This window comes from Zingiber officinale, chromosome 8A, assembly GCF_018446385.1.
Source record: "Zingiber officinale cultivar Zhangliang chromosome 8A, Zo_v1.1, whole genome shotgun sequence".
NCBI classification, from domain to species: domain Eukaryota; kingdom Viridiplantae; phylum Streptophyta; class Magnoliopsida; order Zingiberales; family Zingiberaceae; genus Zingiber; species Zingiber officinale.
In genome coordinates, this window is record NC_056000.1 from 83,722,691 (window position 1) to 83,745,432 (window position 22,742).

Sequence of the window (22,742 nt, forward strand, 5' to 3'; positions counted from 1 at the left end):
TTTGGATCGGTCTGCAGACCGATCCAGTGATACACTGGATAGCCTGATCGGTCACCAGACCGATCAGTAACCATCCAGTAGCCTACTGTAGGTTATCTGATCGGTCTGGAGACCGATCAGACAACGATCAGGAGGTGCAAAGAATTCGGGAGAAGAGAAGCCTGATCGGTCCGTAGACCGATCAGGAGGTTCCCTGATCGGTCTGTGGACCGATCAGGAGGTTCCCTGATCGGTCCATGGACCGATCAGGGACGGAACAGAAGCGAAGGCTTCTTCCCTGATCGGTCTGCAGACCGATCAGGATGTTGCCTGATCGGTCCATAGACCGATCAGGGTTCTAGCCGTTGTGACGCAACGGCTAGTTTCTTCGCTGTTTCTTCTTCGCAGGTATAAGGGGTCGAGGGCTGCTGCTGCACGATAGATCTTCTTCTACTCTACTAGACTTATGTTCTTCTACTGCTGAAGCTTCTGCTTCAACTGAGCTTTGATTGAGCTCGCCTCCGAAGCTTCGCGTGAGCTTCCAGTCGTCGACCAGCTGCTGCATTTGGGTTGTGAAGTTGCTGCTTCACCTCCCGTCGACAAGAAAGCAAGCAATTGGTAGAGTGCTATTGTATTCATATTATATTGCTTTTCTTACTGTTCTTGTACTCTTTGTTTGCTGTTGCAAACGTTTGTGGCGAGGTTTCTCCACCCACAAGGAGTATATTGTATTAGCCGGTTCTCCGGGGACTCATCCACCGACGGATTGACTGGACTCGTCCACCTTACGGACACGCCGAGGAGTAGGAGCCCTAATCTCCGAACCTCGTTACATCCTTGTGTTAAGGTTTGGTTTTCTTCTCTTTCGTTTCTTTGTATTTTCCGCTGCGCTAACACGTTTTGTAGAAAGAAACGACGATTTGGGGTCGGCTATTCACACCCCCCTCTCTAGCCTCCGTACGAAGGATCCTAACAAGTGGTATCAGAGCGAGGTCGCTCTTCATCGGATTCACACCCGTGGGAGCACAAGCTAGAGATGGATCAATTTGGAGAAGACATCACCATTCCACCCTTCTACAACGACAACTTCGCATATTGGAAGGTAAGGATGATGTATTTTCTTAGGACTAATATGTGGAACTGGTTTTGTGTACAAGAAGGGTTTACTCCTCCAATGGATAAAGAAGGAGAGCCTCTAGAGAAGAACAAGTGGACGAAGGAACAAGTCCACCAATCCACGATCAACAATGAGGTAACTAAAACAATTGAATTTTCATTACCTACTAGTGTTTTGTGTAAGATAGGTAAATACAACAATGCCAAGGAGTTGTGGGATAACTTGGCCAAGTACCATGAGGAGAGCTCCACTTCAAGCCATGAAGAGGAGCCTAGTGAGCCAAGTAGCTCACATCATGGAGGGAGCGAATTGGGAGTTGAGGGCTACTCAACATCCAAGGAAGAAGAGGAGGAGAGTTCCTCTTGTTCAAGTTCGGAGCAAGAAGAGGCATCTACCTCCGGAAGGGAAGAAGAAGAAAGCTTATCTACATCCACAACCCTAGGTAACTCAAACACTGTGATTTCAAGCAAATTACACATAATGTGTTTTGAGTGTAGGAAGTTTGGGCACTACAAGAGTAAGTGTCCAAAGAGGGTTAGAAAGACTCCACCGGCGCCAAAGATCAAGGAAGTCGGAGTCCCAACACGCAAGGGCAAGGAGCACGTGGTGTGCTTCCAATGCAAGCGGACATTCTCGGAGTCAATGTCCGAGGGGGAGGCAATCTCACAAGGACAAGAGACCGAGCACGTCGATAGGGGGAGCTAAGGCAAACCCTAAGGTAACATTTAAGGCACACTCTTGCAATAATAATAAGACTCATGCTAGTAGTTTTATTGCAATTGTCAAGAATGATAAGCATGATAATTCTAGGAACCAATATATGTGCTTAGGTGCCAAAGATGTTAGTCTAGATAAGGATAACACTAGGAAAGCTAACCCTAGGATTAACTCATCTAAGGTTAAGGGAAACCTAGATAGAAATCCCAAATCATCTAGACATATGCCTAGGAATACCTCAAAGAAAAATAAAAAATTAAAAATTGAGGTATTAGAGAAGGAGAATCAAGTCTTGAGGTCAAGACTTGATACTTTGGAAAAGGCTCTTAAGAACTTGGAGAAGTCATCTCTAGGGTTTAAGGGTCAAAAACCAATGTCCAAGAACAAGAAAGGTTTGGGTCACAAACCTAAGTCTCAAGTGGTCAAGCCCACTTATCATAATGTTCCTTTCGATTATGGAACAAAACCTAGGGCTAGGAAGACCAACACCAAGGTCACAAGGGGAGTCACCCCTAGAGTTGATCTTGATGAGTCCCAAATGGCCAAGGCTTTAAAGCCTAAGAGGGTCATTAGGAGGGTTGCTAGGGAAGTTATCCCTAGTGAATATTTAGTGAACCCAATGAGCTCTAATAGGTATTGGGTTCCTAGGAGCATCTTCTCTACCCCATAGATGGGTTAGAGAGTGTCAACTCCGATTAGAAGGGTAGTTAACCCAACTTTGAGGAAATTGACACTCAAGGAGCATTTTCAAGGTTTTGAGAACTTTTGAAAATGAAATGGAATTATCATTTACTCCTTTGAAGAGTTAAATGTGCCTAAAGATTGAAAATTTCATTTTTAATCTTAATTGGCACAATTTGGGAAAATCTAGAGTTCAAGAAGTGTCAAAATTAGGATTTTGGCATTTTGGGGCAATTTAGGATTAAATTTTAGGTTAGCAAAGTGGTTAAGGATACTTAGATAGGTAATCTAGGTATATTTATTTATGCTAAATCTTGCCATGATTGTTTGCCCTCACATGTCATGACATCATGTTTAGTTTTATTATCATTTGAAATGTCATGATAATGCTTAGGCTAGTTTTTATGTCATGTTTATTTAAGTTTCAAACTTTATGCCATGACATCATGACTTTGGCACATGTTTTCATTTATGATACCATCTTATGCCATGTCATCATCTCTTGCATTAATAATCAATTGAATTGATTTAAGGACAAACATATAATTTGATATTGAGATCAAATTGGTGTTTAGAAAATGTATGAGAACTTAGCCTAAGTTGACCTTAATCCATATCTCACATCAAATTGACTTGAATGTGGTTTTATACACCTTAGATGTGTGTGAGATATTAGGATCATGAGTTAGGATCAAGGTGCATAGTCCTTGTACCTAGATGACCCTAATTCAAGAAATTAAGGATCATAGGGAAAGCTTGTGTACAAGTCATGTACATCTAGCCCTAAGATTATGGTCCTAAATTCAAATGGTTTTAAAAGCATTTTAAAATTGATTTGAAAAACCTTGATGAAGCTTTCCTAGTGATAGCATTCATCATTGAACATTGTGATACAAAGTTGAGTTAAACTTGAACTATTTCAAAGTTTTTGAACTTTGTATCAAGATTGAAAAATGGAAACTATTTTCATAGAAAACTATTTTTCCTTGATAGTGTATGATATGAGGAATGTATCCTCAAAGTTTCGTAATTTTTGGAATTTTCTGTAATTTTCTGTGAGTTTCTGAACTTCTCCCGGGGAGAAAATCAGAAATCTCTGATTTCAAAGGCTGGATCGGTCACCGGACTGATCCAGGGAAGGCCTGATCGGTCTGGTGACCGATCAGTGACGATCCAGTGAGATCAGTGAAGAGTGGATCAGTCTGGGGACCGATCCATGGGGCTTCTGATCGGTCTGAGGACCGATCAGTGCGTGCCAGTTTCTGATTTTCAGCAGGTGTCTGAAATTTCAGTTTTTGGGAGTGAGTTTCGGTTTCTAAAGGTTTGAAACTCTCCAAGACATTGTTGGTGCAATGGTCAAGGGGGAGTTGACCTTTAGGGGGAGTTTTACCTATTAGTCAAGGGGGAGTTGACTTTTAGGGGGAGTTTTTACTCCTAAAAGACTTGAGTGATGTGGGATTATCACTAAGTTGATTGTTGAATTTAGTTTCAAGGGGGAAATTAGGGGTTTCAATGAAAGGTATGGGACTTTCATTAGGAAGAAACTCTTGACCTTGATTCCCTCTTTTTGATGTGTGTCAAAAAGGGGGAGAGATGTCCCAAGGGGGAGAGTGTTGGAGAATGGGAAAATGTTCTAGATAATGTTCAAGGAAGAACATTGAAGAACATTGGGAAACCTAAGTTAGGTTATCGGATTAACCTAACTTGATTATGGTTTTGTCAAACATCAAAAAGGGGGAGATTGTTGGTGCAACCTTAGGTCAAGGTTGACCTGGTTGACCTGACTCGAGTTGACCTGACTCGAGTTGTGTTTTGATGTTTGACGAGAAGAGAGTTGTATTCTTGATGTTTGACAAGAATAGGTGCTTGGGAGATTGTAGGTGCAATCTTAGGTCAAGGTTGACCTGATTCGGGAAAAGTCCAAGCAGGGAGCTTGGCACGCGAAAAGTCCAAGTGTGGAGACTTGGCACGGGAAAAGTCCAAGTATGGAGACTTGGCACTGGAAAAGTCCAAGTATGGAGATTTGGCTGGAAAAGTCCAAGTATGGAGACTTGGCACGGAAAAGTCCAAGCAGGGAGCTTGGCACGAGAGAAAGTCCTAACTGGGATGTTAGGCAGGTGGAAAGTCCTGGTGAGTGAAACCAGGCAGTGGGAAAGTCCTAACTGGGATGTTAGGCAGTGTGGAAGTCCTGGTGAGTGAAGCCAGGCAGTGGAAAAGTCCTAACTGGGATGTTAGGCAGTTGGAAAGTCCTAACTGGGATGTTAGGCAGTGTGAAAGTCCTGGTGAGTGAAGCCAGGCAGTGAGAAAGTCCTAACTGGGATGTTAGGCGGTGTGAAAGTCCTGGTGAGTGAAGCCGGGCAAGGGAAATTCAGATGGATCAGGGATGATCGGACATCTGGTGTTGAGGAAAGTCCAAGTAGGTCAAAGGGATTGACCGGACACTTGGCGGAGAATTCTAGCAGGTCAAGGTAGTGACCAGATGCTATGAATGATGAACCAACAGGTCAAGGTTGACCGGATGTTGGTGTAGAAGCCTGAGGTTTAAGGCTGGGGAGTTTGGATCGGTCTGCAGACCGATCCAGTGATACACTGGATAGCCTGATCGGTCACCAGACCGATCAGTAACCATCCAGTAGCCTACTGTAGGTTATCTGATCGGTCTGGAGACCGATCAGACAACGATCAGGAGGTGGAAAGAATTCGGGAGAAGAGAAGCCTGATCGGTCCGTAGACCGATCAGGAGGTTCCCTGATCGGTCTGTGGACCGATCAGGAGGTTCCCTGATCGGTCCATGGACCGATCAGGGACGGAACAGAAGCGAAGGCTTCTTCCCTGATCGGTCTGCAGACCGATCAGGATGTTGCCTGATCGGTCCATAGACCGATCAGGGTTCTAGCCGTTGTGACGCAACGGCTAGTTTCTTCGCTGTTTCTTCTTCGCAGGTATAAGGGGTCGAGGGCTGCTGCTGCAAGATAGATCTTCTTCTACTCTACTAGACTTATGTGTTAGGATCCTTCGTACTCGGCTAGAGAGGGGGGTGTGAATAGCCGCCCCAAATCGCTCGTTTCTTCCTACAATTCGTTAGCGCAGCGGAAAAATAAACTAGAAACGAAAGGAAGACTACAAACCTCAAACAAACCGATGTAACGAGGTTCGGAGATTAGGGCTCCTACTCCTCGGCGTGTCCGTAAGGTGGACGACTCCAGTCAATCCGTCGGTGGATGAGTCCCCGGAGAACCGGCTAATACAAACTCCTTATGGGTGGAGAAACCTCGCCACAACACACTCTTGCAACAGCAAGTAAGGAGAGTACAGAAATACAAAGAAAGACAGCAAGAAATACAACAGTAAGAAAACTCTTGCTTGCCTTCTCTTCGACTGGAAGAAGCAGCAGCTCCAAGCGCCTACAACAGCAGGTGACCAGCCAAAAGGAAGCTCACGCAAAGCTTCAACGCTTCAAGAACTCAGCAGAGCTCAGCAGCAGAAAGAAGAGGAAGAAGGAGAGCGACGCACAGCAGATGCCCTTGATCCTTTATACCTGCGAAGAAGAAACAGTGAAGAAACTAGCCGTTGCGTCCATAGTTAGGACCCCGATCGGTCCACGCCGATCGGGGAAGATGAATCGGTCCACGACCGATCCCTTCCTTCCTTCTCGCGATGCTGCGTCTACGATCGGTCCACGCATCGATCAGACATCCCGATCGATGCGTGGACCGATCAGTCGCCTCTGTTTTCTTGCGATCGGTCGCGCCGATCGACAACAACGAGCTTTATCCGATCGGTCACCGGACCGATCGAGAAAACTAGGTATCTGGATCGGTCCGGTGACCGATCCAGCTTGGTTTTGCCCAAACCAAGTCCCAAGACTTCAAACCAATATCCGGTCAACCTTGACCTATTGGTACTTCATCCCTAGCATCGGTCACTCCTTGACCTGCTAGAACTCCTCGCAAGTGTCCGGTCAATCCTTTGACCTACTTGGACTTTCCTCAACACCGGATGTCCGATCATCCCGATCCATCTGGATTTTCCTGCACGCTTCACTTACCAGGGACTTTCACCGCTTCACTCACCAGATTTCCAACTGCCTAACATCCCGCTTAGGACTTTCCCACCGCCTGGCTTCACTCACGGGACTTTCACCGCTTCACTCACTGGACTTTCCCTTTCACCTAGCTTCACTCACTAGGATTTTCACCGGCTTCAGGATTTCCACCGCCTAGCTTCACTCACTAGGTCTTTCCTGCCGCTTCACTCACGGGACTTTCTCCAACCGCCTTCACTCACGGGACTTTCCGACCGCTCGGCTTCACTCACGGGACTTTCTCCTGCCAAGCTTCACTGACTTTTCCCCGTGCCAAGTCTCCATACTTGGACTTTCCGCGTGCCAAGCTACCTGCTTGGACTTTTCCCCGTGCCAAGTCTCCGTACTTGGACTTTTCCAGTGCCAAGTCTCCATACTTGGACTTTTCGCGTGCCAAGCTCCCTGCTTGGACTTTTCCGTTTGCCAAGTCTCCATACTTGGACTTTTCAGGTCAACCAGGTCAACCTTGACCTAGGGTTGCACCAATAATCTCCCAACCATCTATTCTTGTCCCATAACAAGAATAGAACTCTCTCACAAGAGTCAAACATCAACATGCAACTCAACTAGGTCAATCTTGACCTAAAGTTGCATCAACAATCTTCCCAAGTCAAACATCAAAATACAACTCGAGTCAAGTCAACTCGAGTCGGGTCAACCTTGACCTAAGGTTGCACCAACAATCTCCCCCTTTTTGATGTTTGACAAAATCATAATCAAGTTAGGTTAACCCGATAACCTAACTTAGGTTTTCCAACCATCTTCCAATGTCCAATGTTCTTTCCTTGAACATTCTCTGGACATTTTCCCCTTAGGTTAACCCGATAACCTAACTTGGGTTCTCCAATAATTCTCCCCCTTTTTGACACACATCAAAAGGTATTCCAATGTTCTTCCTCGAACATTCCTTGACATTCTTTCCCTAGCTTAGGTTAAACCGATAACCTAACTTGGGTTCTCTAATAATTCTCCAATGAACACTCTCCCCTTTTTGACACACATCAAAAAGAAAAAGGAGGGTATCAAGTCAAGAGTTTCTTCCTAATGAAAGTCCCATACCTTTCATTGAAACTCTTATTTTCCCTTTGATACTAAGTTCAACAATCCACTTAATGATAATCCCATATCACTAATCCTCAAGGAGTAAAAACTCCCCCTAAAAGCCAACTCCCCCTTGACCATTGCACCAACAAAACAAGAGTTTCAAACCTTTATAAATCTAAAAACCAACTGTCAGCCGAAATTTCAGACATGCAGTCGAATTTCAGCACATTGGCACGCTATCAGACCTCACTGGATCGGTCACCAGACCGATCCACAGCACTCTGGATCGGTCCAGTGACCGATCCAGACACTGATCACAGGGATTTCTGATTTTTCTTCTCCCGAAATTCAGAAACCCCTAATAAATTCCAGAAAATTTGAAAAATTGTGAAATTTTGAGGATACATTCCTCATAACATACATTATCATGGAAAAATAGTTTTCTATGAAAATAGTTTCCATTTTCAAATCTTGATACAAAATTCGAAAACTTTGAAATAGTTCAAAGTTAAGTCATCTTTGTATCATCTTGCTCAATGAAGAATGCTATCACTAGGAAAGCTTCATCAAGGTTTTTCAAATCAATTTTAAAATGCTTTTAAAACCATTTGAATTTAGGACCATAATCTTAGGGCTAAATGTACATGACTTGTACACAAGCTTTCCCTATGATCCCTATTTTCTTGAATTAGGCTCATCTAGGTACAAAACCTATGCACCTTGATCCTAACTCATGATCCTAATATCTCACACACATCTAAAGTGTATCAAACACATCCAAGTCAATTTTGATGTGAGATATGGGTTAAGGTCAACTTAGGCTAAGTTCTCATGCATTTTCTAAACACCAATTTGATCTCAATATCAAATTATATGTTTGTCCTTAAATCAATTCAATTGATTATTAATGCAAGAGATGATGACATGGCATAAAATGGTATCATAAATGAAAACATGTGCCAATGTCATGATGTCATGGCATAAAGTTTGAAACTAAACTAACACATGACATATAGATAACCTAAGCATTATCATGACATTTCAAATGATAATAAGATAAATATGATGTCATGGCATGGCATATGGCAACCAATCATGGTAAGTTAGCATAGATAAATATACCTAGATTACCTATCTAAGTATCCTTAACCACTTTGCTAACTTAAAATCTAACCCTAGATTGCCCAAAGTGCTCCAAGAAAATGTCAAAACCCAAATTGGCATTTCTTGATCTCTTGTTTGATTTATACCATTTAAAATTCTACAAGAGTAGCACTTCTAATTTAAGGCCCGGATTGCCTTGATTACCTAAGAGAATATCAAAATCCCAATTTGATATTTCTCTAGGTTTTTCAAAATTGTGTCAACTTAAAGTGAGATTAATATATTCTCACTTTGGCACACTTTACTCTTCCAAGGAGTGAATGATAAAGATTATTCCATTTCATTTTCAAAGGTTCCCAAAAACCTTGAAAATGCTCCTTGAGTGTCAATTTCCTCAAAGTTGGGTTAACTACCCTTCTTATTGGAGTTGACACTCTCTAACCCATCTATGGGGTAGAGAAAATGCTCCTAGGAACCCAATACCTACTTGAGCTCATTGGGTTCACTAAAAATTCACTAGGGATGACTTCCCTAGCAACCCTCCTAATGACCCTCTTAGGCTTTAAAGCCTTGGTCATTTGGGTCTCATCAAGGTCAACTATAGGGGTGACTCCCCTTGTAACCTTGGTAATGGTCTTCCTAGCCCTAGGTTTTGTTCCATAATCGAATGGAACATTATGATAGGTGGGCTTGACCATTTGGGACTTAGGTTTGTGACCCAAACCTTTCTTGTCCTTGGACTTGGGTTTTTGACCCCTAGACCCTAGAGTCAAATCCTTAAGAGCCTTTTCTAGAGAGTCAAGTCTTGACCTCAAGACTTGATTTTCTTTCTCTAATACCTCAAGTTTTGGTTTGTCATTCTTTCTTGAGGTGTTCCTAGGCATGTGTCTAGTTGATTTAGGGTTTCTACCTAGGTTTTCCTTAACCTTAGAAGTGTTAAACCTAGGGTTAGCATTCCTAGTAGTATCCCTATCTAGGCTGACATGTTTAGCACCTAAGCACATGTGTTGATTTCTAGTGTTAACATGCTCATCATTATTGACTAATGCAATAAAATTACTAGCATGTATCCTACTAGAATTGCACGAATGAGCCTTAAAAGATACCTTAAGGTTTGCCTTAGCTCCCCCTATCGATGTGCTCGATTTCTTGTCCTTGCGAGGTTTCCTCCCCTTCGGACATTGGCTCCTATAGTGTCCCCGTTGCTTGCATTGAAAGCACACCACGTGCTTCTTGCCTTTGCGTGTTGGGACTCCGGCTTCCTTGACCTTTGGTGCCGGTGGAGTCTTCCTAACTCTCTTTGGACATTTGCTCTTGTAATGTCCACACTCCCTACACTCAAAGCATATTATATGTAACTTATTTGAAATTGAATTGCTTGAGTTACCTAGGTTTGGGCATGGGTGTGAGCTCTCTTCCTCATCCCTTCCGGAGGTAGATGCCTCTTCTTCTTGCTCCGAACTTGAACAAGAGGAACTCTCCTCCTCTTCTTCCTTGGATGTTGAGTAGCCCTCAACTCCCAATTCGCTCCTTCCATGATGTGAGCTACTTGGCTCACTTAGCTCCTCTTCATGGCTTGAACTTGAGCTATCCTCATGGAACTTTGCCAAGTTGTTCCACAACTCCTTGGCATTGTTGTATTTACCTATCTTACACAAAACACTAGTAGGTAATGAAAATTCAATTGTTTTAGTTACCTCATTGTTGATCGTGAATTGGTGGACTTGTTCCTTCGTCCACTTGTTCTTCTCTAGAGGCTCTCCTTCTTTATCCATTGGAGGAGTAAACCCTTCTTGTACACAAAACCAGTTCCACATATTAGTCCTAAGAAAATACATCATCCTTACCTTCCAATATGCGAAGTTGTCGTTGTAGAAGGGTGGAATGGTGATGTCTTCTCCAAATTGATCCATCTCTAGCTTGTGCTCCCACGGGTGTGAATCCGATGAAGAGCGGCCTCGCTCTGATACCACTTGTTAGGATCCTTCGTACTCGGCTAGAGAGGGGGGTGTGAATAGCCGCCCCAAATCGCTCGTTTCTTCCTACAATTCGTTAGCGCAGCGGAAAAATAAACTAGAAACGAAAGGAAGACTACAAACCTCAAACAAACCGATGTAACGAGGTTCGGAGATTAGGGCTCCTACTCCTCGGCGTGTCCGTAAGGTGGACGACTCCAGTCAATCCGTCGGTGGATGAGTCCCCGGAGAACCGGCTAATACAAACTCCTTATGGGTGGAGAAACCTCGCCACAACACACTCTTGCAACAGCAAGTAAGGAGAGTACAGAAATACAAAGAAAAACAGCAAGAAATACAACAGTAAGAAAACTCTTGCTTGCCTTCTCTTCGACTGGAAGAAGCAGCAGCTCCAAGCGCCTACAACAGCAGGTGACCAGCCAAAAGGAAGCTCACGCAAAGCTTCAACGCTTCAAGAACTCAGCAGAGCTCAGCAGCAGAAAGAAGAGGAAGAAGGAGAGCGACGCACAGCAGATGCCCTTGATCCTTTATACCGCCAAGAAGAAAGCGGTGAAGAAACTAGCCGCGTCAGTTAGACCGATCGGTCCCAGGCCGATCGGGGAAGAGGTGAATCGGTCCACGCACCGATCCTTCCTTTCCTTCTCGCGATGCTCGTCTCGATCGGTCCACAGACCGATCAGATGGCCTGATCGGTCCGTGGACCGATCAGCCGCTTTCGCCTCTGTTTTCTTCGATCGGTCGCCGATCGACAAGAATCAACAGAGCTTTGATCCGATCGGTCACCGCACCGATCGAGAAAACAGTATCCTGGATCGGTGCGGTGACCGATCCGAGCTTGGTTTTTGCCCAAACCAAGTCCCAAGACTTCAAACCAATATCCGGTCAACCTTGACCTATTGGTACTTCATCCCTAGCATCCGGTCACTCCCTTGACTGCTAGAACCAAGTGTCCGGTCAATCCCTTTGACCTACTTGGACTTTCTCAACACCGGATGTCCGATCATCCCCGATCCATCTGGATTTTCCCTTGCCTGGCTTCACTGACTTTCCCGGCTTCACTCACCAGGGATTTCCACTACCTAACATCACTTAGGACTTTCCCACTGCCGCTTCACTCACGGGACTTTCACCGGCTTCACTCACCGGACTTTCCCTTTCACCTAGCTTCACTCACTAGGATTTTCACGGCTTCACTCACCGGATTTCCACCGCCTAGCTTCACTCACTAGGTCTTTCCCGCCTAGCTTCACTCACCAGGGACTTTCTCCACCGCCTGGCTTCACTCACCAGGACTTTCCACTGCTCGGCTTCACTCACGGGACTTTCTCCTGCCAACCCCCTGCTTGGACTTTCCCGTGCCAAGTCTCCATACTTGGACTTTCCGCGTGCCCATACTTGGACTTTTCCCCGTGCCAAGTCTCCGTACTTGGACTTTTCCAGTGCCAAGTCTCCATACTTGGACTTTTCGCGTGCCAAGCTCCCTGCTTGGACTTTTCCGTTTGCCAAGTCTCCATACTTGGACTTTTCAGGTCAACCAGGTCAACCTTGACCTAGGGTTGCACCAATAATCTCCCAACCATCTATTCTTGTCCCATAACAAGAATAGAACTCTCTCACAAGAGTCAAACATCAACATGCAACTCAACTAGGTCAATCTTGACCTAAAGTTGCATCAACAATCTTCCCAAGTCAAACATCAAAATACAACTCGAGTCAAGTCAACTCGAGTCGGGTCAACCTTGACCTAAGGTTGCACCAACATTATGTTCTTCTACTGCTGAAGCTTCTGCTTCAACTGAGCTTTGATTGAGCTCGCCTCCGAAGCTTCGCGTGAGCTTCCAGTCGTCGACCAGCTGCTGCATTTGGGTTGTGAAGTTGCTGCTTCACCTCCCGTCGACAAGAAAGCAAGCAATTGGTAGAGTGCTATTGTATTCATATTATATTGCTTTTCTTACTGTTCTTGTACTCTTTGTTTGCTGTTGCAAACGTTTGTGGCGAGGTTTCTCCACCCACAAGGAGTATATTGTATTAGCCGGTTCTCCGGGGACTCATCCACCGACGGATTGACTGGACTCGTCCACCTTACGGACACGCCGAGGAGTAGGAGCCCTAATCTCCGAACCTCGTTACATCCTTGTGTTAAGGTTTGGTTTTCTTCTCTTTCGTTTCTTTGTATTTTCCGCTGCACTAACACGTTTTGTAGAAAGAAATGACGATTTGGGGTCGGCTATTCACACCCCCCTCTCTAGCCTCCGTACGAAGGATCCTAACAATAATTTCTCTGTAAGCTCATTTTGTCGATACCAGTCGACTGGTGCCGATACCAGTCGATTGGTAACAGTGCTTTTCGACCACAGAATGGTTCTGCAAGGTTGCGTCGAAGGGGGCAGTCGACTGGTAATTGGGGTAGTCGACTGATACCAGCCTGATGTTGTTTCTCAGTGCTGTTCTTGACCATGTCAACTTGTTTAGATGTATGGGATCCATGGGGGATAAATACATGAGTTTAGGGTCAGTTTGGATGATAAATTTTCAACAATTGAGATATTGTTGGAGGATTTTTTTTTGGATGTTAGGCAAAGGGGGAGAAGTAAGGTTTAGTTGGGAAAACCTTAAGTGCCTTTGCGTAGGGGGAGCCTTGTGATAGGTTCTTAAAAATCCCTGTGGGAAAATTCTAGCTCATTGGGGAGCTTAGGTGTAGGGGGAACCTTGGGATATGTTCCAATGCATGTTTGCATTTTGCTTCGGCGGTGTAAGTCCAAGTGTGTAGCCTTGGCAACGTAAGTCCATTCGGCAGTATAAGTCCAAGTGTGTAGCCTTGGCATCGTAAGTCCATTGTTTTTAGCATGTTTATTTTCTATTTGTTTTCCCTAACTTAAACGTATTGCCAAACATCAAAAAGGGAAAGACTGTTGGAGCAATCCCAATGGTCCGCGGGACCATGTGTTTTGGTGTTTGGACAAAGTGTTTAAGTTAGGTTCACCCTTGTTATTTGATATATGTACTTGAGTTGTGCAGGACTGCAGGATACACATGTGACTCAGGTTGACGGCTTCGGGTCCGGTGAAGGATGGAGCATCCGAGGGACCGTAGACAAGGCAGCAAGGACAAGAGCTGATGGAAGTGACTTCGAGGCATACGTGAAGGATGGCATTGGGGATGAGGCGCGGGCTTGGATTCATCCGAGGGACGAGAGCCAAAGGAAGTAAGTTTGAAGGCAAGAGGTCAAAGCTGCAAAGAAGAGTCAAGTGAGTCGTGAGGGTACGAGTGCATGAGAGATTGTACTCGGGAAAAAACCCGTGGGGAACTGTAGCAGTCAACGGGTACTGTAGCAGTTGACGACACTGTAGCAGTCGACTGGTGCACTGTAGAGAGCCGTTGGGCTGGCACCAGTCGACTGGTGCAAGGACCAGTCGACTGGTAACGGGCAAACCAGTTTACTGATTTGCTCCAAGCTCTATAAGAAGGAGCTTGGGATGACCGGCCAAGGTGATGAAATGAGACTTGGTTAAAGCCTAATTAGTAGTCACTAAGTGCTCAAAGGTTCCCTTGTGTCCAAGTGTTTTTGGTGAGTGTTGTGGTGAGGTTTCTCCACCCACAAGGAGGTTGAGCTTGCCGGAGTTTGCCGGGGACTAATCCACCGACGGATTGAGGGATCGTCCACTTTACGGACATGCCGTGGAGTAGGAGCAAGTTATCTCCGAACCACGTTACATCGACGTGCATTGGTTTGCTTGTTCTTTTCTTTGTCATTAGCTTTTGTATTTAGCTTTCTATTTGTGTTCGTTTGTATTCCGTTGCGCTAACATCGTAAGAAGCGAGTATTTGGGGGCGCCGTCTATCCAACCCCCCTTCTAGCCGGCTGCAAGATCCCCCAACACTTAGGAGCACAGGAAGTCGAGCGAAAGACATGGCTAGCAAGAAGGATGGCATGGGGAGAGAGCCGACAGGCTCGGTGCGTCCGAGGGATGAGTTGCCGCGGAAGAGTACCCCGATAGACGAGAATGAAGCATGCGCTGGTTCCGAGGGACGAGAAGCCGAAGCGGAAGATTGCTCGGGGAGCAAGAGACGCAGCTAGCGAGAATGTCGGCACGGGAGAGAGCCGACGGGCTCTATGCGTCGGAGGGACGAAGAGCTGTGGATGAGTACGCTGATGGACGAGAAGGAAGCACGCGATGATTCCGAGGGACGAGAAGCCGGAGCGGAAGCCTGCTCGAGAAGGCCGGAAGTTAGGTTCGAGTGAGCCCTATTCCGGATGGCCAAGATCACCCAAGCGAGCGGAAGACCCAGATCGAGGCGAATGGAGCCGGAGCAAAATACCCTGATTGAAAAAGTCAACGATATTGACTTTCCCCACCCGGGCGCCCGGAACAGTCCGAGGCGCCCCGAAATGCTGATTCTATCTAGAATGATGTGGACGCTCACCATTGCATCAGGGATAAAGTTTTATCCCCTCCTAGGCACCTGGAACCCTTCTAGGCGCCCAGACCAAGACTATAAATACAGCCTTGGTCCAAAAGCTAGACAATAGATAAGCAATTAGCATTTCCAACACTTGTGTGCTTCATTTGTAATTTAGCTTCTTTATTTTCTGTGCTTAAATGCTGTAAGAGGCTTCTCCACCTGAAGGAGATAGTTAGTGCGCTTCAACTTCCTTCGATTAATAACCTCTCCGATTATAACCAAGTAAAACCTCTTTGCCTCTTCTTTCCTGTTTTATTTGTTTACTTTATTTATGCAAGTGTTTATTTGAAAGATCGAGAAGGATTGCTTTTTATTTTTACAGGGCTATTCAACCCTCCTTCTAGCCGGCCAACGCGGTCTAACAGAGATATTCACTTCACATGCTCCTCCTTTTGTCACTACCCAATCATCTCCTGAGGTTACGGATGATCCTTCTCTCCACCGTCGTCAATCCACTTGTATTCATAAGTCTACTAAACTGCAGATTTTGCTTACTCTTGTTATTCTCATTCTTTTACTTTATTTTTTACATTTATTCATTGTCTTTCTGAGCCTATATCCTATAGAGAAGTTGTTTGTAACTCACTTTGGCAGAATGCTATGGCTGAGGAACTAACTGTTTTGCATCGACTCATACATGAAATTTGGTTCCATTGTCACCAAGAAAATATACTATTGGTTCTTGTTGGGTATATTATATAAGATCAAAACTAAATTTGATGGATCTATCGAGCGATACAAAGCTTGTCTTATTGCTAAAAGTTATTCTTAGGAGTATGACATAGATTATGAGAAAGCATTTACTCTTGTTGTAAAAATGATAACTGTTCGTACTCTGATTATTGTTGTTTCTGTTAGATGATGGAGAATATATTAGATGGATGTTAAGAATGTATTTCTAAATGGTGATCTTCATAAATTTTATATGACACCTCCTTCTGGTATTTCACACCAACCTGGTGAAGTTTGCATCTTCATAAAGCGCTTTATAGTCTCAAACAAGCATTTCGTGCTTGGTTTGAGAAGTTCTCTATAGCGATTACTTCGCTTGGTTTTCATTCTAGTAATTATGATTCAACATTGTTTGTTAGATGTACAAGTGCAAGTCGTATTTTTTTATTATTGTATATTGATAACATGATTATTACTAGTGATGATTCTGATGGAATTACTTCCCTAAAGTCTGAGTTGGATCATTATTTTGCTATGAAAGACTTAGGTATACTACGCTACTTTCTAGGCATTGAGGTTGCTTATTCTCCGAAAAGTTATCTTTTACCCCAATTAAAATATATATCTGATTTGTTTGAGCGCGCTCATCTTACTGATAATAAAGTCATTAATACTCCTATTGAGACTAATGCCCGATATTCTCCATTTGATGGTTCACCTTTGTCGGATCCTAATTTATACAAAATTATTGTTGGAAGCTTGGTTTATCTCACAATGACTCGTCCAGATATTGCGTATGTTGTTCATGTGGTTAGTCAATTTGTCGATACACCAACTATAGTTCATTGGGTTGCTGTTCTTCGTATTCTCATGTATCTTCGGGACACTCAATTTCAAAGCCTTTTATTTCCTTCTACTTCATCTCTTGAACTGCATGCATACTCTGATGCAGATTGGGCTGGTGATTCTACGGATCGTAAATCTACCACTAACTTCTATGTTTTTTTTGGTGATTCCTTCATTTTTTGGAAGAGTAAGAAGCAAGATATTATTTATAAATCTTCCACAAAAACTGAGTATCGTGTCATGGTCTCAACTACTTGTGAGATAGTTCGGTTGCATTGGTTGCTTGTGAATATGAGTATCTCTCTTTATCAACATACTCCGCTATATTGTGATAATCAGAGTACTATTCAAATTACACGTAATTCAATTTTTCATGAGCGGACGAAATATATTGAAATTGATTGTCACATTACTCGTCATTATCTTCAAATTGGCACAATCACATTGCATTTTGTTCTTTCAAAACTACAGATTGCTGATATATTTACTAAGTCACATTCTACTTCTCGCTTTCGTTTTTTTATCTGACAAACTCTCAATACTTTTAACTGTAGTATTGTGAATTTGAGAGGGATGTTAGATTATATATATTTAGAGTTTGAGGAGATGTTAGATTATATATATTTATTTGTTATAGTTTTTAGAACAATTCAGTCGCTTTTTTTTTTATATATTTAGAGTTTAAGATTTTTTAATTAAATTATATAAGAATTTATACATAATATTTCTAAATATCAATATTAAATTTAATAATATAACTATTTTTTTTTCTTAATTTCCACTGTCATCTTTTATGCTCTTTCATACCGCCCAATTTTCAGTTGTGCGTGCGTTGCGATTGGACATTAATCCGACGGAAGTAGACAAATTATAAGTCAAGAGATAAAGTAACATATCCAGCAGGTCATGGAGGATGCATGGAGGCAGAGGCAAGGATGCAGCTAGCTAGCAGAATACACTCACTCTCTCTGGCGCTGTGCGTAGCTTTGGCGAGAGTGGACGTCATGCATCGGCAGTAGTACTCGATGAATATTGAATGCATGCAGAGGACCGAGCTGTGCCAAGACTACTGCAGCGTCATGGAAGCATGCTACGCTGCAGAGTGCAGGCCAACGTCTCCAGTCGCAGATACCTCAAAGGGAAGAATTAACGCGACGCAGGCAGAAGCAGCAGAAGCAGCAGCAGCATCACGGAGATGAACAGTGGTTTAATTTACAGCTTTGTTTTCATGAAGTCATTCATGATCAGAGTGAGATTTATTTATAGATGAACCATCGCCACGATCAAATTATTTGGTTACTACGTACGGAGCTCATTTTTTACTATAGGTTTGAAATTTTGAATATTGGAGCAATAGACAGCAACTCACATTGTCCTTTACCTCCTTTGCTTCCATGATCCAATTCTAAATGTGTATATATATATATCAAGAACAAGGAAAAGCCTCCGATGCAACAGCTATACATCTCACATAAATGAATTGAATAATGTGATGTGGATGTATCAGAAACCATGTGAAACACACACACACACACACATACATAAATTAACTGGTAGACACATGATCAGCAGGCATGATTAGCAGCTAATGGTTTGATTTTCCCTTTTTTCTTTTCTTTTCTTTATATATGGGGGAAAAAATGGAGTCTTTGCTCAGTCTGTAAGCGTAACGGATGGCTCTGCTCTTCTCTTCACCTCTCTCTCTCTCTGTCTCTCTCTCTCTCACCTGAAGTTAATTAGAAGACAAAACCAGCACTATTTCCCACCCGAGATGGGCCAAACATTGTTGGTGCCAGATCGAAGCCATTAAAGAGTCCCATTCCCAACGATCCGAACTCAGGATCAGATCATCAAGATTTGAATAGGAAATTTATATATAATTTCCTCGCACAATTACACAGATTAATGAGAGAGTTAAAGCCCATAGACCTAACTAATTCTTACAAACAGCTAGCCCGCTAATGTCTAGGAATTGAAAAGATTGAAAAAGTTCCAGCAGTTAACCTAAAATCAAGTGAAAGAACTCCACCTCGATGAACAAACAAAACACCAACATAGAGATGGAGGAAAAAGAGAGAGAGAGAGAGAGAGAGAGAGAGAGAGGGCAAAATGTTACTATATCGCTAGATTAATTAGTGTCGTTGATCAACGTTTTGCCGATGTTGCAGCATCCAGATCGAGCTAGCTCCTCTGTTCTACGTATCCTCCTGGCAGCCACATGAAAGAAATGAGATCATGAATTTTTAAAGTTAATTTTTGGATCGTAAAATGGGGAAACGGACCTGCATTGCTCTGTCGAGATTCGCATCTGCGTCCCCCGCAGCGCCTTCGCTTTTATCTATCTTCTTCAATGCGGAGCCACGCGACTTCTTGAGCCCGAGAAGCTCCTTCCACTTGATGGACGCGCCCTTCGGCGGCCGCTCCCTGCCGTATCCGGCGGCGGCAGCAGCGCCTGAGTCATCTTTTTCCCGGAGCTCGTCGCGGAGGGTGGTGAGGCCGCCGCGGCCGCTTGAGCCGGCCGCGTAGGGGTCCCTGAGAGGCAGCAACCTGCCCTTGGAGAAGAGCTGGTCGGCTGTGATCATCGGGTGGCTGCCGACCAAGAACTCGAAGTTGGGGTCCGGCGGCGAGCCGGAGGGGGCGCGCGCCGTCGGCACCTCCATCAGGAAGTCGCTAGAGAAGGAGATGCGGGGGCTGGCCATGGGCGGGCCGGAAGGTGCGCCTCCACCGCAGAGATTCTGGTGATCCGGGTTGAACATGTGTCGTGAATATTATTGCATGTCATCCATCACAGCACGGCTCTCTCTCGCCTTTGCTTGCCTTTTTATCTTCTCGTGAGATATTTAAAAACATATACCAGTCCAGTCCAGTCCCAGTCCAGTCCGCCCCAAAAAATATATGAATACGTACAAAGAAGAGAGATGTACTTCGAGGGATCTGTCTGTGACTATTTAGGACGCAGTAGATGTCTCTCTGTATGCAGTTGTCTCAAATTAATAATTGCGTCGCAGAATTCATTAATGCATGCATGGGCTGCAGTGTAAAATTGTCTAGCAATAGCACCTAGATATATGTATATACAAAAAAATATATACAGAGATGTATGTATGATCGGATCTAAGAATCAAAAGTGTATTTATGCATGCAGTGAGAAGATGTAGATTGTTTTACCATGCATTAATTGGAGCAGGACTTATGTTTTGTACACTTAAAGCTGTCCATCTTTACTTCCATACATGTACTCTCATTCCTCTTTGAAATTAGTTGTAGAGGATCTTTTCTTTCTTGGAAAAAGAGAGTTGCCTAATCTCCGTCGAGTGCGAGTGCTTGTCCGAATCTTTATGTACGCCATGCCAAAGCATATTTTTCGGTCATCAATTCCTGCCGTTGAAAAGAGAAAACAGGAACAAGTTTAGGGGAAACAAACGATACTAATGAATGAGAGAGAGAAGAACAAAAGACGACGATGACGACGGCGACGACGCTTGTTTGGTGGTTGTGGAAATGAAGTCGAGCATGAAAACAGTGGCCTGGCGCTCAATTTGTCAAAGCTCCTGGAGACGGAAAGAGTGAAAGCGAATGGAGTGAGGATTGACTGGTCAAAATAAGAGAAGAGCTTTGATTGATGGGATATCTCCCATCCATCCATCTATCTCCTTCACCCTCTGTTCTTCTTCCCTCATCTGGCTCAGCCTCAGCCTGAGGCTCAGACAGCAGATATGGTGGGTGTGGTGCATTGCGATGCGTTGACTGGTCAGGCAGGGACAGGGGAGGGGGTTGTTTGCTAATGGGGAACGCGTGAGCTGGCCATGCCGACAAGTTGATAAGGCCACGTGATCCGGGAGAGATCTCTCGCTTTGTTTACTTCCGATTCAATAGAATCTAACAATAAAACACTCTCGTCGGCCTTCGTCTAGGCCAGCCCCTCCTTCTGTGAATGTGTGTTTTTCTCTGTTTCTGTTTGATTCCGAAAACGGCAATGGCCCTCCTTCTGTTTCAAATTGCTTGCTGCTATTAAATTCGAATCAGAAAGACAGGAGGACCATATCAAATCAACTAATATCTAGTGAAATATATAATTATTTCTTGTTGTTTTTTTGGCTGCGCTGTTAGCTTCAACCCGGCGCCCATAGCTGATGGCTAGCTGATGGGATACCCATCCACTCCTGCGAAAGACACGTTAAATGGCATTGATTGCCCTCCCTTCGCCTCGCCAGGCATTGAATTGTGTAACACACCATACGCCCCAACGCAAACAAGATTTCAAAATAACAGAGCTGGCAATTGTACTCGCACCAAAAGTTTCAGATACCGCTCACATCACATGCGAGCCAACGTTGCCGCAGGGTCAAAGTTGGATGATTCGTCTAACAGTTGCAGCAATGCCGAGGAGGGGAGTGGCCTTCAGATCACAGGGCAGGGGGCTGTGTCTCCTTCTGCCAGGCCTCCTTCCCCTCCCTGTGCCAAACAAATTCCATCCATCTGTACCGTAGCCAGTTTCCTTTGGGGCCTTTTGTGCCCTCCGAGTGCTACCTTCTCTAATGGCAACCCTCCTCTCCCCTCCGTCGCCGATTCAAGGACCAACGCACACTGTTTTGTTGTATGTATATTGTAAGGGTCCGTCCCCTAGTGGATAAGGCCTCTGCCTCTGTTCCTCAACTTTGGTCAATGGTCAAATGCTAACGACAGCGATTGCGAACTCAGAGAATCTTTTAACGAGTAGCTGTTTAGGAGTAACTAATTCCAGCAAAAATATAGAAGTTTCTCGGAACTTGCATGCCTCGAAGCGCTGAACCAGCTGCATTGCGTTTGAGGAACAGCAGCAAAAAGACAGGGATCTGAGTCTTTTTAGGACCCTCTTCGCTTAGGATATTTAACGTGTTCTTCATGACTTCCATCGCAAAATCATAATCACTGCACTCGTTTAAACTTAACTTTCTCATCCAGAGTTTGCTAGTATGCAATGTGGATGATCTTCTTGACCAATGCGACTTTTCGTTTGAAGATATTAGAAGCTGTGAATTATATATAAATCGTCTATCACTTGACTTTCCTGCAAGACTTAGAAAATTCAGATCAAAGTTCAACTGCAATGACATTCAGACAGTCAAATATTTTCTTCATATAGATGAGTAAATGTTAGCCATAAATGATTCTCCAAGAACACACCAACTGAACATCTTAAATAACTTTGTCAAATAATAAAATATTAATATAATTTTTTATATTTAGTTAGTTTAAGTAAAAACAATATTTCAATAAAAGAATTTATTTCTAAGAATAAAAAGAATATAATTGCACACATCAGTTATCAAAATCATATCTTTAGATTCCTTTATTGTTGCTATTAAATTATAAAAGTCGGATTGACTATTCGACAGACAAAAAAACTTTTGACCCTTCATCTGCCGATTATAGATGGATTCCCGGTTTTTGACGATTAGATATTATTATTTATATTTATATTTTTTAAGTTATCTATTCATTCATTTCGGATATAACTAGGGTATAAATGAGTGAAGCCACTCGTGAACTATTCGAATCTCGGTTCAAAAAAAATTTCATTTGAATTCGTTCGATGAAATTAACGAGCAGAGCTCGAGTCTGATTTCGAACTCAAAAATATTATCAAGCCAAGCTCGAGCTTAACAGTATTTAATTCAAGTGTATATATATATATATATATATATATATATATATATATATATATATATATATATATATATATATATTTATTTATTTATTTATTTATTTTGTTTAATAAATTGAAACCGTAATTTATAATTTTTTTTAAAAAATATTCGTTTAAATTAACGAAGCTCTTTACGATAATTAAAAATATTATCAAACGGAACTCGAGCTTAACAGTATTTAGTTCGAGTATATATATATATATATATAATTTGGATATAACTAGGATATAAATGAGTCAAGCTGCTCGTAAGTTATTCAGGTCTCGGTTCGAAAAAAAATTCATTCGAGTTCGTTCGATTAAGTTAACGAGCCGAACTCGAGTCTGATTTCGAACTCAAAAATATTATCGAGCCGAACTCGAGCTTAA

General features: G+C 43.4%; 1 protein-coding gene across 2 annotated transcripts; it reads right to left on the reverse strand.

Annotated features, from left to right (window-relative positions):
- Nucleotides 1-18,490: 18,490 nt before the first annotated feature.
- Nucleotides 18,491-20,447, reverse strand: LOC122011929. 2 transcript variants are annotated; one of them, XM_042568361.1, is made up of 4 exons: nucleotides 20,147-20,447; nucleotides 19,853-20,062; nucleotides 18,967-19,654; nucleotides 18,491-18,891 (listed from the first exon to the last, which is right to left on the reverse strand). In XM_042568361.1, exons 3-4 carry the CDS (start codon nucleotides 19,438-19,440, stop codon nucleotides 18,880-18,882), a joined length of 486 nt encoding a protein of 161 aa, XP_042424295.1. In that variant the 5' UTR covers nucleotides 19,441-19,654; nucleotides 19,853-20,062; nucleotides 20,147-20,447; the 3' UTR covers nucleotides 18,491-18,879. The 2 variants fall into 2 exon arrangements, with proteins under 2 accessions (XP_042424295.1, XP_042424294.1); XM_042568360.1 differs by having other exon boundaries at nucleotides 19,853-20,447.
- Between the last annotated feature and the right edge of the window lie 2,295 nt (nucleotides 20,448-22,742).

What these genes read in the sequence shown, in the direction of transcription:
- LOC122011929 (XM_042568361.1), bottom strand. Translation starts at nt 19,440, where the DNA reads ATGTTCAACCCGGATCACCAGAATCTCTGCGGTGGAGGCGCACCTTCC.